The 15,649-nt window shown below is 41.1% G+C and overlaps 2 protein-coding genes across 3 annotated transcripts; both read left to right on the top strand.

Moving 5' to 3' along the window:
- Positions 1-5,308, top strand: LOC308287527 (uncharacterized protein). 2 transcript variants are annotated; one of them, XM_080728734.1, is made up of 5 exons: positions 1-87; positions 666-953; positions 2,459-2,725; positions 4,036-4,577; positions 5,106-5,308. In XM_080728734.1, the coding sequence occupies exons 2-4, from the start codon at positions 677-679 to the stop codon at positions 4,557-4,559; spliced, it is 1,068 nt and encodes a 355-aa protein (XP_080584860.1). In that variant the 5' UTR covers positions 1-87; positions 666-676; the 3' UTR covers positions 4,560-4,577; positions 5,106-5,308. The 2 variants fall into 2 exon arrangements, with proteins under 2 accessions (XP_080584860.1, XP_080584859.1); XM_080728733.1 differs by lacking the exon at positions 5,106-5,308 and having other exon boundaries at positions 4,036-4,757.
- Positions 5,309-8,977: 3,669 nt separating this feature from the next.
- On the top strand, positions 8,978-11,692 carry LOC308286853 (uncharacterized protein; the record flags this gene model as incomplete). The annotated part of the gene is made up of 2 exons (XM_080727976.1): positions 8,978-9,068; positions 9,838-11,692. Exon 2 carries the CDS (start codon positions 9,845-9,847, stop codon positions 11,690-11,692), a length of 1,848 nt encoding a protein of 615 aa, XP_080584102.1. The 5' UTR covers positions 8,978-9,068; positions 9,838-9,844.
- Between the last annotated feature and the right edge of the window lie 3,957 nt (positions 11,693-15,649).

The raw sequence follows: 15,649 nt of genomic DNA, 5'->3' as shown, positions 1-15,649 counted from the left end.
GTTAAATAAAAAGAAAACTAAAACGTGTCGTTTCAAAACAGTGTCGTCGTTAAGCAGCAGGAGGACGTTCAACCACTGAAACAGCAGGTAAAGGTGAACTAATTCACGATGTGTTTCATCTTTTTTTTAAATCGAAGATTAAAGCTTAGTGTCTTTTGTCTTTATTAACTAATTTAATTTGGAACATATATCGAATTACTCTTAGCTGCTAGCTAGCTTGTTAATTATAAATTAACCTCGCCTCACCAGGCTTTCCCCTCTAATTATAAATAGGTCGTCAACAAACAAGCACCATAGCAGCAGCTACAGCAGCAAAAGAAAAAAAAGGGTTGCAATTTGCGGGCTTGCGGCTATGCAGCAGCTGTATATTTGTTATGTATGTTTTGTTGCATGTTGTCGTTGACGTCACTATTATCATTGTAACCTATTCCTATTGTTACACCAACGTTTAATTTACAGCATCGCAGTGGTTAATCTCCATATAAGCAAATGGAGGTGTAAACTTATAGGATCTTTACTCTGTCCACTGTAATGTAAGATTAATGTGATCGTCAAGTGAAGTTAGAGCAATAGAGCTCCATGTGTTCATGCTCCAGACAACAACAGACATTGAATCTTTTCCAACTAAACATGTGTTGACCATCATGTTATCGTTCTGCTCCTAGACATCGTGCACATGGCTGTGTGTAAAGAGGAGGTTTCTATTAAACAGAAGAGGAGCTTCAGTCTGCTCCAGGAGGAACCAGAGTCTCACTCTCCACACATTAAAGAGGAACAGGAGGAGCAACTTCAAAGACCAGAGGAGCCTGATGGGTCAATGTTGACACTACCAGCAGTGAAAAGTGAAGATGGTGCTGAAGACATCTCTTCACACTGCTGTGAAGTTGAAGTCGAACTTGAATCTGATACTGAGGTCAATGAAGACAGTGATGATTGTGAGGAGACCAGTGGAGGTCAGTCAGTGTTAAACACAGTGTAGGGAAAATGGGGACGTGTGATAACGACTAAATTGGGAGAAAAATGCACTACTCTGAGCACAGGTCTCCACAAGGCCAGCTAGCTTATTGTAGAGTAGGAACCTGGCCACTCCTACTGTGAAACTGTGAAAGCCAATCTTAGCCAGGATAGAAAATAAAAGATTAGACAGATCTATCTTGATGACATGACTAGAGATAATGTGTACTACTGATTAGGGCTGTCAATCAATTAAAAATATTTAATCATGATTAATCACACCGCTTTAGTATCCGTTCTAAATCTACCGCAGACAGATTTCTTTCAACTTTTAAATACTCTTATCAACAAGGAACAATGAATGACAAATAGTCTCCAGAATCCTAAATAAGTAACAAAAGGTGTGCATGGGAGAAAAATAATCCATCTAACACATTTGCACTGTTTCCTGAATGAATGAGCTCTTCTCTGTCAGAGGAACCTGTTGAGGAGGCTAGTTTGCATGCATGGCCTGCATTTTTACACGGAACAGGGTGACCGACCAGAAATGTGTTGCTGTCTGTGGTGGTTGCGTTGTCATTCAGGAATTTGGTGTAACACCGGCCTGGTTACACGGTCATCTATTGGCGACATAAGGAGAACTTATTTGTGCGCATGACATGGCAGGGCTTGAGAGAAGCCCTTCTTTAGTAAGGCTGTGGAAGGATTCACACATATTTTTGGATTTACTGGTAAAAGGATAAATCAACGTCATTACATTATCCACTTTGAAGCTGCAGGCAGCCACGCACTGCTGACAGCTCCTCAACACTGGTAGGCTGCACTCTATTTTATGTTTACCAAACTTCCTCACAGGTGGGTTTTAATGGTCGGTAACGGAAAAAGTAACCTAACCTAAGTTACTTTTCTCAGTGGGAAACGTAACGGATTAGTTTTTAAAGGCAGTAACAATGTAACCTAACGAGTTACTATAAAAAGTAAGGATACCCAACACTGCACGTGACAATTTAAGGACTTTTTAATACCTCTAAAATTACAAATTATACATTGTCTGAATTGTCAAATATTAGAGGCAGAAATTGTGAAGATAGCAGATCTACATGCTCACAACGTTTTCACATTAGAACCGTGTTATACAAAATGTAATGCCTGAACTCTTAGTGCTTGTCAGAGTGGGGGGTACACAGTTAAAATATGATTATTTTGGTGGTCGCGGCCTGAAAAGGTTGAGAACCACTGCCCCACGGAGTCACAGGGTGTTAATCGCCCCTCAAAACTAATAGCGCAGTTAAAATTGTTTTGCTTGAATTTGTTATTGCGTTAAACTTGACAGCCCCTGGTACTGATATGCGTGGTGATTCGACTAAATCTGTTGGAGTAATGTGAGTTTTGCAAATCTGCCTCCTGGCGGCGCTATAACAAGACGATTTGAAAAACTCTTGCCCTCTCTCACCCACCATCTTTGTCTGTGTCTGTTTTCTTTGTCTCTGTCTTTCTCTCTCAGGAGTGAGGTCCCAGTCTCCCCAGACTAATTTCTTTTACTGTCCCTATCCTGAGTGTCTGTTCAGCGGCACATCTTACGAATTCCTCCATGAACACATCAGGTTCAGACACACTGACCTCTACCTCCAAATGCTGAGGAATGGACATGATATCACCTCAGCAGCCTCACAGCAAATCACCAACTCTGTAACCAGCCAAAAGCTAGGAGACACAGATGAACCAAGTGATGATTGGGAGTATTGGACACAACAAGAGGAGACCAGTGGAGGTCAGTCAGTGTTATGGATGTGGAAAAATGGGATTTGGCATAAGGACTAAATTGGGTGGGGAAAAAAACAGAACCATTAACAAAAATAAAATAAAACATATTGACACATCGACTGTCAGGTATTTATTAATGAGTACGTCTATCGCCTCTGGCAGGGTTTTTTTTTACTGTTTTTACATTAACTTCACCAGCAATTGGAACGCACAATGTGGACAAGATGTAAAAAAGAAGCACTTTAGTTAGGGTCTGTAGAAGAAAAAAAATCTTATTTGGCAAAAAAATGCATCTATTGCATTATTATAATTTTTTATCTTTTAACAAGGAGCTGAGCGGAGCCAAACATTTTGTGATTACATAAGTTCCTGTTGTATTCTTGGATTTGGATCACTCATGGGTGCAAATGGACAAGTGCAGGTCCATTTTGGACACACTGAGTTACAGACCTGTTGTGGTCATTCAGGGTGATCTTCTGGTAATATTGTTGTCCACACATTTTCTAAGTCTGTGGCAAAAAATACCATTTTGACAAAAATGTCCACCACAAGCCAACATGGCTATGACCCTTGTCTGTGCATGTCAGAATCATCTTTCATTGTCATTAATGATGTGCCCAAATAATTTACAATGGTATATTCACCTTATTCCTGGCCACACCCAGGAAGTAGGTTTGATTGATTTATTGAAGTATCTATTAGAAGGTTGCATAGGAAAAGGTGCAGTTTCATGACAGTACAGTTCACTGATATGTTCACTGAACATTCTTTTCTAGTCTTTTCTTTGTTTTTCTTTTTTTTTTAACCAGTGGTTCACACATTTTTCTTCAGGTCAAGGATCCCACATTCATTTGTATTTGTCCATAGAGTCACTGGCCCATCTGAACATATGTGGTGCCAGGGACCCCATGTGTTTAAAATGTATTCAAAATATTTCCCCCAATATTTTGGGGGGAAATAACTGATCTACAAGCTCACAACTTGTGATGTGACACATTGTGAGCTTGCTGATCTGCTATTTTCATAGAGCCAATGTAAAGTAGTAAAACTGAGCCTAGTTGCTTCTTTTGGAATCGTTTCCCTGAACCTGGCCACTTTCTTTGGCAATATCTGGAACACACCGATTCAGGTGTTCACTTTCTTACTAGGGAGGACGTGAAAAGATGTTGAGTGAAGCAGCACACAGAGAAAAACTCAATGGTGCCCTGGAGAAGGCCAGGAATATGATCAATATGTACTAGTCGCCAATGTTAACCTTTCTCTCCTCCCTTTCACCCCCCCCCCCCCCCCCCCCCCCTCTCTCTCTCTCTCTCTCAGGAGTGATTTCCCAGTCTTCCCAGGCTCAGGCCTTCCTCCATAAACACGAAGAAAGACCGCACAACTGTGCACTTTGTGACAAGAGTTTCAAACGGTTATGTGACCTGTCGAAACACATGAATAGCCATACTGGAAAACCATACCGCTGTGAACATTGTGACAAGAGTTTCCATCTGCCATCTGGCCTGAAGAATCACCAGGTTGTCCACTCTCACCGCTGTGAACATTGTGGCAAGAGTTTCCATCATCCAGCCACCCTGAAGGTACACCAGCGTATCCACACTGGAGAAACACCTTACAACTGTGAACATTGTGACAAGACTTTCGTTTACTCTGAAGACGCAAAAAGACACGTGCGTGTCCACACTAGAGAAAAACCTTACAACTGTGAACATTGTGGCAAGAGTTACAGTCAGAGAAGTAGTCGGAATAGACACCAGCGTATCCACATTGGAGAAAAACCTTCCCTCTTGAAACATTGTGACAAGAGTTTCAATCAGTCAAATCACCTGAAGGTGACCTGAAAAGTTTCAGTCACTCAGGTTTCTTTTAAAGTTGTACCATGTAACTTTTTTTATAAAACAAATCTTAAAATTGTCCTAACTGCTAAATCGCTAAAGTTTTAGAACACCCACTCCGTTATTTTCAGCTTCTGAAGCCTTCTCTTTATATGTTTTCTATGATCCTGGCCGTGGACCGGATTTCGCGCCAAAATGACGTAATCTGCATCATCTGTATACGTTGTGTATACGTTGCCCAATCACATCGCCGATCATGCACACATGGTACACTACCGGCCAATCACAGCGCATCTTGAAGTGGGGTCGCCATATTTGTAGTCGCCCGTGTGTCTCTTTACTCAAAAGGTAATCTCGCCTACCAGGCAGGGTGAAGTAGTCCGTTTCTCCGGAATGCCTGAACGCACAGGAACCAGGGACCCCTCTAAAGATAGCTCTCGGCGTTGTGGAGGCAGACGCGGGGGTGTGAAGGTACGAAAAACGGGCGAAAGACGCGAACGCGACCGCGGTTTGCTATAGGGCTACTGACCACTAGTTGAGCATCTTACACAGTATAGCTTTAAATAAAAAATAAATAAAAAGAAAAACATTCACTAAAAATGAGCTTACTGGGAGGATCAATTTTCTAGAATGTTATCGTTATGTTATGTTTTAATCATGTAATTTTTCTGTTCTCTATTACAGTACATGTCCAATGGGAAGCATGTTTATTTTCATGAATTTTCACGACACTAACCCTAATTATTACATTCATGGTAATGGCTATTTCACTAATAAGCAAAATTGCATTTTACACACACACACACACACACACACACACACACACACACACACACACACACACACACACACACAGTATTCCACAGGGCTGTGCAAGCTGTTTAGTTATGATATAAGTCTAATGGTTTATTGTCAGGGAGGTTATATTAAACATGAGCTATTAAATGATGTCTGAACTGTTTTCCTGTTTCCCAGAACATTCTGGTACAATAACCAAACTCTCAACTGTTTGGAACATGTATGCCATCATTCTCTTCTCCTTACAATGACTCATATAAAACAACATTTATTCTACAAAATAACTTGTGATGTTCTCACTCTGTCACAATCTGAAATATACCATACAGTTTGAATTCATCATATAAATAGTAATCTTTCAAGAACAGATGAGTTCCCGTACTGTATACGTTTATGTTTATTAAAGGATCCCCATTAGAGACTCACAAATGAGCCTCTAGTCTTCCTGGGGTCCTGAAGTGACAAGTGATTTTCCTGTGTGTCTGTCTGTATCTGTGTATGCGGGTGTGTGTGTGTGTGTGCACGCTTTTTATTCATTTCTGTTATCATGTAACATGGTATGTTGGTATATGTTGTATCCTGCATTATGAGACCTGATCAGACATGTGCAGCATCAATGTGTGATTGTGTTCACTGATGAAAGCTGTGCTTGTGATGTAGGGCTGCAACTGTCTTCACGAATCATGATTAGCCTAATCAATAGATTTCTTTCCTGATTAATGACTTTAGTCCTATTTTATACTTTGACGCACAATAGTGTTGTGCAAGACTATAGTGACTACTAGTGAAAGTAGCTGGTCTACAAGCTCAGATCAGCTATTTCACAATTTTTTAAGGCATCTGTTTACATTGTCTCTTTTAAGCCTGATTTATACTCTGCTGCGTGGCAGCATTGCATGCCTAAAATATTTAGGCAATACATTTTTAATGAGATTTTCTACTTTCTTCCGCTGAAAAACCCTACACAATGTTTTTGTTGACAGGGTCATGCAGTGAAGAATAACATTTTACTTTACTTTTTTTTAACTGGGGACCCCCCCCCCCCCCCCCCCCCCCACCCTGACTAGCACTAAGAGTTGAGGCATTACATTTAGTACAACACGATTCTATTGTGAAAATAGCAGATTGCGAGCCGTTGTGAGCATGTAGATTTCTGCCTCTAATATTTGACAATTTGGCCAATGTTTAATTTGTCATTTTAGAGGTATTATAAAGTCCTTAAATTGTCGCTTTAGAAGTGTGCAGACATCCTCTATACACTCAAACTGTATGTTGGTTTGTTTGCTGCTAAGGGAACCCCCAAAACAATTTGGGGGTCCTGGGGGGTCCCGACCCACAGGTTGAGAACCACTGCTTTAAGGTTTGGAAGTTTAATGACATGCCCAAAATAGGGATTGATTTTTGATTGATTAATGTATAGATATGTAGATTTAAATTTATTTTTGTTATAATGAATTACATTGTTTTCTTGGATTACCTGTTGCACAGCACTACTATGGATGCTGTCCTCTCTGTTCTCTACAGGTCTGGAAGATTAGCCTGGGATCCAGACCGACTTCTCGAAGTGAGAAAAAGACTACAAACATAGCAAATCAGTTTGGATTCCAGGTTACTGGAACATCACATTATAGCAGTGATTTTCAAACAGTGGTCTGGAGAGTTGGTAACCAAATGGACCCTTATAGATCTTTAATTCTTGAAACCAAATGGACCGTTATAGATCTATATCTCTGGAGAGAGTAAAATGGGTTCATTTTACGTTCTCAAGAGTTGAATTATTGTTAAACATCTGCATTACTTAATTTACTTTAAGTCTACACAATTCGAGGATGTTGTAGAATTGTTATTTTGATAAATGCTTGTTTGACTTATCTCTGTTATGGTAGACTACCAATTAAGATCAATACAGCATGCAATTGGGGACATCTTATCCAAGTTTTGGGTCTGAGAGTTAAATCTCATCAAATTATAAATTCATCATTTGAGCCACGGACCACCAGTCTGTGACTCAAGTCAAATGCTGAATAAATAATGGACCTTGATGTGAAAAGGTTTGGAAACCGCTGTATATTGTACTAGCGGACAGCAGGGGGCAGCAAGACACCAACTGGCGTCTAGAGACAAACTGGTCAGAAAAAGAACAGCATTACCCACAATGCAGTTGTGAAAACAACATGGTGGCTGACTGTTGTTGACATTTTAGATTTATATGAAAACTAATACAAATAAAAGAAAACTAAAACGTGTCGTTTCAAAACAGTGTCGTCGTTAAGCAGCAGGAGGCGTTCCACTGAAACACAGCAGGTAAAGATGAACTAATGTACCTGAGACGAATAACAGTGTAAGTCCATATTTGAATTTTTTTGAATATAGACCTATATATTTTTGGATTTACCAGACTATAAACCACAAACTAGTCATTTTTAATATGTTAAATTGTTAATGCAATCCCCCCTCATTTTGTTTAATTGTCTGTTTTAATGTTATCTCTTATCTGCTCCCTTTGTCTGCTGAATATTGCTTGTATGGACTAAAGCTGGTTGCACACTGCTGCGTTTTTCGTTGCGAAATGCGTTTTTCAGGGCAAGGAGAGAGAGAGAGATAGAGAGAGCAAGGGACCGAGTGGTGCGCGAAACGGGCGTCAGTGTGCAAACGTGACTGACATAACGTGAGGTTGATTTTTTTATTCACGCGCTCCGAAATTCAACCCGATATTCGGCCCGAAAAACGCAGCAGTGTGCAACCACCTTAAGACTGTTGTTCCACAAACTGCTGGAGATATACTGTTTTTTTCCCACTTTCCATAAGTATTATGTCTTATAATTCCCAATATATATGAGTTAAGTAAAAAAATCTAACTCAACAAAATGAGGGGGGAGTACATTAAGACTTTAAGAAATTAAAAACTTCTAGTTTGTGGTTTACAGTCTGGTAAATTAAAAAAACTAGCCCTTACCCGTTCAAAGATATGAGCTCCAAAATGATGTGCAGTGTGTGGGTTATGGGATGTGCACTGTGCATACAGTATATGAGGGATAGAAAGTAACTTTAACTGGTGCTTGCATGATAATATGTAGGAGCATCAATGTAAGAAATACCCGTTTCGTTTAATGGCTAACCCCCCCCCCCCCCCCCCAGCCCACCCGCCCACGCACACACACACACGCACACACACACACACACACACACACACACACACACACACACACACAGAGAGAGAGAGCTGGTTAAACATGTTGCCTCATGCTAGATGCAGAATAGATGAGCCTCAAGCTAGATGCAGAATAGATAGTAGATACACCATAAAAATGCTAATATACAGCATACGATTTGTGAAAGTGACAAACGGGCTTCACAGTTATGTTAGGTGTGTTCATATGCTTATGGTGATGCGATTTCAGATCAATTGCTCCAGCCACTGAGGAGAAACGCTGCCTGTGACAGACACTCACTCACTCACTCAGACAGACAGACATTCGCAAAATTATAGTATGTCTTTATCCAAAATGTTAAAATACGGACTAATAGACTGTTATTCGTCTCAGGTACTGTCTGATTAATGTCTTGTTTAGTGTCTTTGTCACCGTGTTAACGTTCACTTTATAACAAGCTAGCAGTTAAGAGTAATTCGATTTATGTTCCAATTTAAATGAGTTAATAAACTCTTTCATGTCGGAATGGAGACATTTAACCACCACTCTCCATTCCGACATCAGGGTTGTCAACATTGGACTGTCAGAATCCTGGAGATTTATTTTTGGGGGGGTGCGTGGAACTCCCCAACCAGGGTCTGGGTCTGGGGGGTCCTCTCCCCAAAACGTATTAATAGATATATTTTCCTGTGTTCTGTTGAATTTTGTGCATGTTTGATACATTTATCAGGCTTACTTTAGCATGTGTACAATTTCAGCCTAATATGCCAAATGTAGGTGTACAGATCTGATGACAGAAGCAAAGTAAGACATCTTTAATAATGACGTCTCATCTGTAAGTCATTACTTAAGTGAATATCTATATGATCTTGCATGCATTGCCCCCACCCCTAAAGCGGGTCCTCCCCCAGAACATTTTTAACATAGTAGATTTAATCTCCTGTGTTCTGGTGAATTTTGTGCATGTTTGATACTTTAATCAGGCTTGCTCTAGCATGGGTACAATTTCAGCCTTAAAATGCCAAATGTTGGTGTACAGATTTGATGACTGAAGCAAAAGGACATCTTTAATAATGATTTCTCATCTTTAAGTGAATATCTGTATGATCTGTCTTGCATGCATTGCCCCCACCCCTAAAGCGGGGGGTCTGGGCCTGGGGGTCCTCCCCCAGAATTTTTTTAACATAGTAGATGCCATTTCCTGTGTTCTGGTGAATTTGGGGAGTTTGATACAAAATCCAGGAGAAATCCAGGAGATTTGCCAATCCAGGAGACTCCCAGGAGAGGGGTTCAAAATTCAGGAGACTCCTGTGAAATCCAGGAGAGTTGACAAGCCTGTTGATGCCACCAGCTCCTGGAGCGGCAGCTGAGGACCTGCTGGCACAGGACAGCAGCATAAGCAGCAGCATACCCTCACCCAGCGCCACTGGGCCCGCTGCCGTTGCCGAGACTCTTGTTAATTCCGATCAGCTTTCAAGAAACCTCACGTATGTGTCTGCTGTTGTAGACATGATTGAATTCCTGGTCTCACATGAACCGACATTGAGGGGTGCAATCGATGCATTGGATCAGTGGGGCCAAGTGGACTGTGGACTGTTTCTTCATAACTACATTCCGAGGGTACAACCAGAGCTGGCAGAGATTTTCAAATCAGCTCATGAACATTCTACCTATACACCACATGACCTTCATGATGACATCATTGAACTGATGAGTACGATCGTGAGAGAGCAGATGGTGAAAGACGTTGGGGAGTCCTGGTTTACTATCAAGGTGGACGGCTCCACGGATCCTGCATTCAGGCAGAATGTCTCAGTAGTTATTCGATATGTGGACAAGGAGTACAAAGTGCAAGAAAGGCTTGTGGCGATGTTGACAACAGACAAGTGTGATGCCCTGGCACTCACTGCCTTGGTGCTTGATGAGCTGACAAGTGTTGGTCTAGACACAAAGAAGATACTGTCCCAGTGTTACGACGGGACCAGCGTGATGTCTGGCAGAGAAGGAGGCGTGCAGAAACGTGTGCAAAACCAACTCAACAGAGAAGTGCCCTACGTTCATGGTTTTAACCATCAGTTGCATTCGGTGGTCGTGCATGCTGTCTCGTCAGAGAGCGCAGTTGAGGATTTTTTTGACCTATGCAATGCACTCTACAGGTTTCTGAGAAAGCCAGCTGTAGCTGCACAGTGTAATCGAGAGAAGCTTGAAAGACTACTGGATCAACGGTGGACTGGACACCATGACACAGTTGCTGCCGTGTTGAAATCACACGCCACGCTTGTAGAGTTTCTCCAGGAACTCGGACCCAGAACCCCTATTGGAGTGAAATTTGAAGCTGCTGGACTACACAAGGCCATCACAGATCCCATGTTCAAATTCCTTGCCTGTGTGATGCACAAAGTGTTTGGCCTGATGGACCCACCTAATACGCTGCTACAAACAGAAGAAACAGATCTACACACTGGCGTTAAGCTTCTTCAGGCTTCCACGTCCTGCATTGAGCAGCTACGATCGGATGCAGAATTTGATAAACTGTGGGCTGACAGTGTAGCTGGTGCAACACCGGGTCCTACTAGTCCGCAACGACAAGTCAGCCGGTTTCTGCAGCACCTCATTGAGGACGAGAGTGAAGCGAGCACTGCACAGGAGTGCAAACGGTTGTTTTTTGGCATTATCGACTCTGTTCTTGGTGAAATGGCTGAGCGTTTCAGCGAGCGCAATATCAAGTACATTCAAGCTTTGGATGCCCTCGACCCTGCCAGCGATAACTTTTTGAATCCCAGCAGAGTGAAGCCAATACTGGATTTGACGAAGACTCAAATGAACGAGTCACAGTTTATCAAGGCACGTAGGTTTTTTGAAACTAAGCGCACAGGCCAGGACAAGCAGAAAGTGACTTTGGGCCAACTTGTCTCAGAAAACTCCAGCGTTTTGGAATCCATGCCAGTGGTGATGACTGCATTCAAACACGCACTGACATTTGGGGCTTCAACTGCTATGTGCGAGAATTCTCTCTCCACGCTGAGGAATGTATTTTCTGAGCACCGACGCAGCATGCTGCAGAAACAGAAAGCCAATCTGATCCAACTGGCATTCCAGAATGACCTCAGTGTTAAGTTCAGAGACGAATGGAAGGATTTACTGCTGAGGAGATTCAGCTCAACCGAGAGGAGAATGCAGCTCTACTGAGTAAAGCCGAGGTAAGATGAATAAACATTGCATTTTGGTCTATAAGGCATAACCTTGTTGGATGAAAATAATGACAGTTTATACAAGACATTTAAAATGCTTAACACAACTCGTGCCTCTTAATCTGAAGGTTGCTTGTTGCCTTGGTGCCGCGCCGTTTCCTCCGTCGGCCGCCGCTATTATTTTGAAGGGCTGGAAGGGGGTTGTTTTTGTTTTTTTGGATTATCACTTGACGGCAACGATTACGTCATCTAGTCACATGACAGTGTGAGCCGAGAAGAGAAACATGGCTGCGCCCTGCCGTGTGTATTGTTTACATCAGATCTGGTGCAAAATGGCTCAAAATGGCTCTTTTGGATTAAATGAAGTCTCTTTATGGGCCTCTCCATTGACTTAACATGGAGGAGCTTCACTTCGCGTGCACGCCCAACGTGCGTTTTAAACAAATCGCGGACATTACCGATGCGTCCGCGACCGGAGCGACATTATGTAAGTATTAATACATTTACTGTAAATACAGTAAGATTGACGGTGAGCGCTGTCAACGGCGTCATGTAGTCACCGATTTGAATGACGGTGAGGATCATCTACAGCAGCAGAACAGTTAATATAACATTAAAATGACTAAATCTCCTTCTTTTTCCCTCTTCTTTCTTTTCTCTAGATCCTCCTTGGCTGTCTAAGGTGCTGAAGAGGGACAAGAATCAGAACTGATCACAGATTATCAGACCGTGTGTCGTTGAAGACAGGCTTCTTTTTTTCCTTTAAGCCTATTTGATTTTGTATTGTTATTATTGAGAAGCAGTCCTTCTTTTATAGTTTTATACATCTGAGACTTTTTTTGTATATCCAACAATTGAATTCGTTTTGAGAAAATGCTACTAATTGATCCAAAAGTGACAGCAAAAGATGTATAAAATGACACAATGTGACATATCTATACCAACTGTATATACATTCAACATTTGCTATAACAACTTGTATTATATGTTGACACATGCTTGGCAATGTAAAAAATATGTTTTCTCATGCCAGTAGGCCCCTTTAGGCTACTGTTGGCTCAAACACTCAAATTATTGCCATATAGGCCTAGTAGCTAGGCTATAGCCTATTTTAATTCAACACATTTATATCTAAGTGATTCTCACTACTACTGTCTAGATGATTAGTATAAATGTCACAGTACTTTTTAAATCATATAATATATTGTTGTTGTTGTTTCCTTTGCTTTGGGCTATTGTTCAGGATCTTGGAAGGGTCACCCACTTTGCTGAAACAAACGGGTGAGCTACATGAGTCTTCTTGCAGCCAGATCCCAATGCATAGCTTAAATATTGTGGAAAAATTGTGGTTGGTCCCATTCTATCTCATTCACTTTTAAACGTCTGCTGGATTATAAATACATTTATATTTCTCTGCCTATAATGCCCTGGCCTACAAAACCAAAGTGCAGTAATTATGTTTTGGACACACCTTATTTGTGTATCCCAAAGGTCAAATTAGCCTGTGTGATTTTCGGGAATAGACAATTACATCAAGAACAGATACAATCAGTGTAATATCACTTATTGTAGGCTATATGCCCATATCTCATTTGTCTGACCAGTTTAAACACTTTTTGTTCGTAGTTACTGCACTTTGGCTTTGTAAGTGCAAAGAACTTTGGATTTCTGAGTGACTGTTCCCTCATTCATTGACAATACCTCTATAGCAACCACACTATGGTAAGTAGTTTCATTCAAATAGTCTATGCCAATCATGTCACTGGTGTTTGAGCCAAGTCATCCTCATTCATTGCTGGGTGGGTGTGACACATACAGATTCATACATTCTTAACCATTCACATGTAATTCAGTCAGTAAAGTAGTGCATTTGGACGGTGGCTCGTTGTCATCTCATTGTCATTAAGTCATTATGTCTCTGAACACACCAGAAAATATGGACGTACCAACTGGAACCGGTTCTTCTGTGACTATGAAAATAAAATAAATGGTTCCAGACAGAACCTATAACCACTTAAACTGTATACAGTTCTTCAACCATTGTCTCCCCTTTGAGACTTTATAATGTGTTCAGCTCCAACTATTTGTTGAAAGAACAACTGTTGTCCTGTTACACGTTGTGAGCCTGTAGATCTGCTATTTTCAGTGAATGATCTCTTATTCAAGCAGAACAAATAAGAAGTATGTACGGTTGTACAGAATACAGAATATACAAGACAAGTACAGAATCTAGGCCTACATCGTTGCAGTACTACTGTCCTGCCAGTATTTAAAGATGCAAATGAGAGGAATGTCATCAAGTGTCAAATCATAACAAGACACTTTACAATTCAATTCAAATTAGCTTTATTGGCATGAGTAAACATACCTTATAGGGTATAAAGCTTTTGGAACAAATAGCAGCATTATTTCTTCTCAAAATGCATTTAAAGGTAGCAGCTCTTTTTCATACTGTATGTGCAGTAGGTCTAGATGTCAATCCATGATTTGTACTCCTTAGGGTGGTTGTATTCCATTCTCTAGCCTTCTTTTATCACAACAGTTCACATGTTGCTGTGTTCGCACATTGTTTTATTTCTCCCAGTAGGTATGGGAACTTTTCATCATTGGTCATGTTTTCAAACTCACTTCGGGTGTGTGTTATCTGTGGGAAGTATGTGTGATGTCTTGGTATAGTGGGCAGGTGGTTTGAAAGTGTAGCTCTGTTTCTACCACATTTTGTGTGCAGTGTGTTCATAGTCTATCTTCCCACCTCTATCCTTTTAATACATTTCTTTTAGTTTCATCGATTATATCTGTATGTGTCTAGTTTATATTTTGTGCCTACCTACTGTGCTATTTGATTTACTGGATAATAAAATACAATAATGAAACATAAAACTACCCTGTGTGTTGCTGGAATGGTTTTCTAGTGATATTTGGCAGCTCAGCTGGCAGTTGCCTGCAGAAAGAGTTCACAGACGACTGGCCTGCCTTGTAACAACTGACCCAAAAGAAAGACAGACAATAAAACAGTGGTGGAAAAAGTAGGCCTACTCAAATGTTTTACTTAAGTAAAGTTATCCATACTGCAATGTAGAAATACTCTGTTACAAGTAATAGTTTGGAGTAAAATAAAAAACAGCCAAGGAATAAAATAGGGCTAAAGTGGTTTATGTATGTTTTATAATATTATAATTTATACCAGCAAAGTAACTAAAGTTTTCAAATAAATATAGTGGAGTAAATGTAAAATATTTGAATCTGAGATATAGTGGAGTAGAAGTAAAAGTATTTGGAATTGGAAATACTCAAGTAAAGTACAAATAGCTCAAAAGTGTACTTAAGTACAGTACTTAAGTAAATCTACTTAGTTTGTTTACACCACAGCAAAAAACCATGGTCAACGTAGGTGGGCTACCTGTCCATTGTCCATGTCCATTACCAATAGGCAGCCAACCACAGCCACCATGTTCAATCTGTCCATTGATTGGCGGGGAGGGGCACTCAGAGCATCCGGCCATAGGTATGCAAATGTATGGCTTTGTCTTCCCCTGCCAGGTACGATATAAAAAGGGCACATCAGCAGCTAAAACAACACTCTTGCATTTGACTGCACAACTACAAGATGACGCCACCACCAGCAAAGAAGAGATACATCCAGAGGACGCTACTTTTCCCCGCCGCCGCTGCCAAGACCTTGATGCCACCAGCTCCTGGAGCGGCAGCTGAGGACCTGCTGGCACAGGACAGCAGCATAAGCAGCAGCATACCCTCACCCAGCGCCACTGGGCCCGCTGCCGAGACACCTGCTAATTCTGATCAGCTTTCAAGAAACCTCATGTATGTGTCTGCTGTTGTAGACATGATTGAATTCCTGGTCTCACATGAACCGACATTGAGGGGTGCAATCGATGCATTGGATCAGTGGGGCCAAGTGGACCGTGGACTGTTTCTTCATAACTACATTCCGAGG

Source organism: Nannobrachium achirus (genome assembly GCF_963921795.1).
Source record: "Nannobrachium achirus genome assembly, chromosome: 6".
NCBI classification, from domain to species: Eukaryota; Metazoa; Chordata; class Actinopteri; order Myctophiformes; family Myctophidae; genus Nannobrachium; species Nannobrachium achirus.
This window is presented reverse-complemented; position numbering and strand designations above follow the sequence as displayed.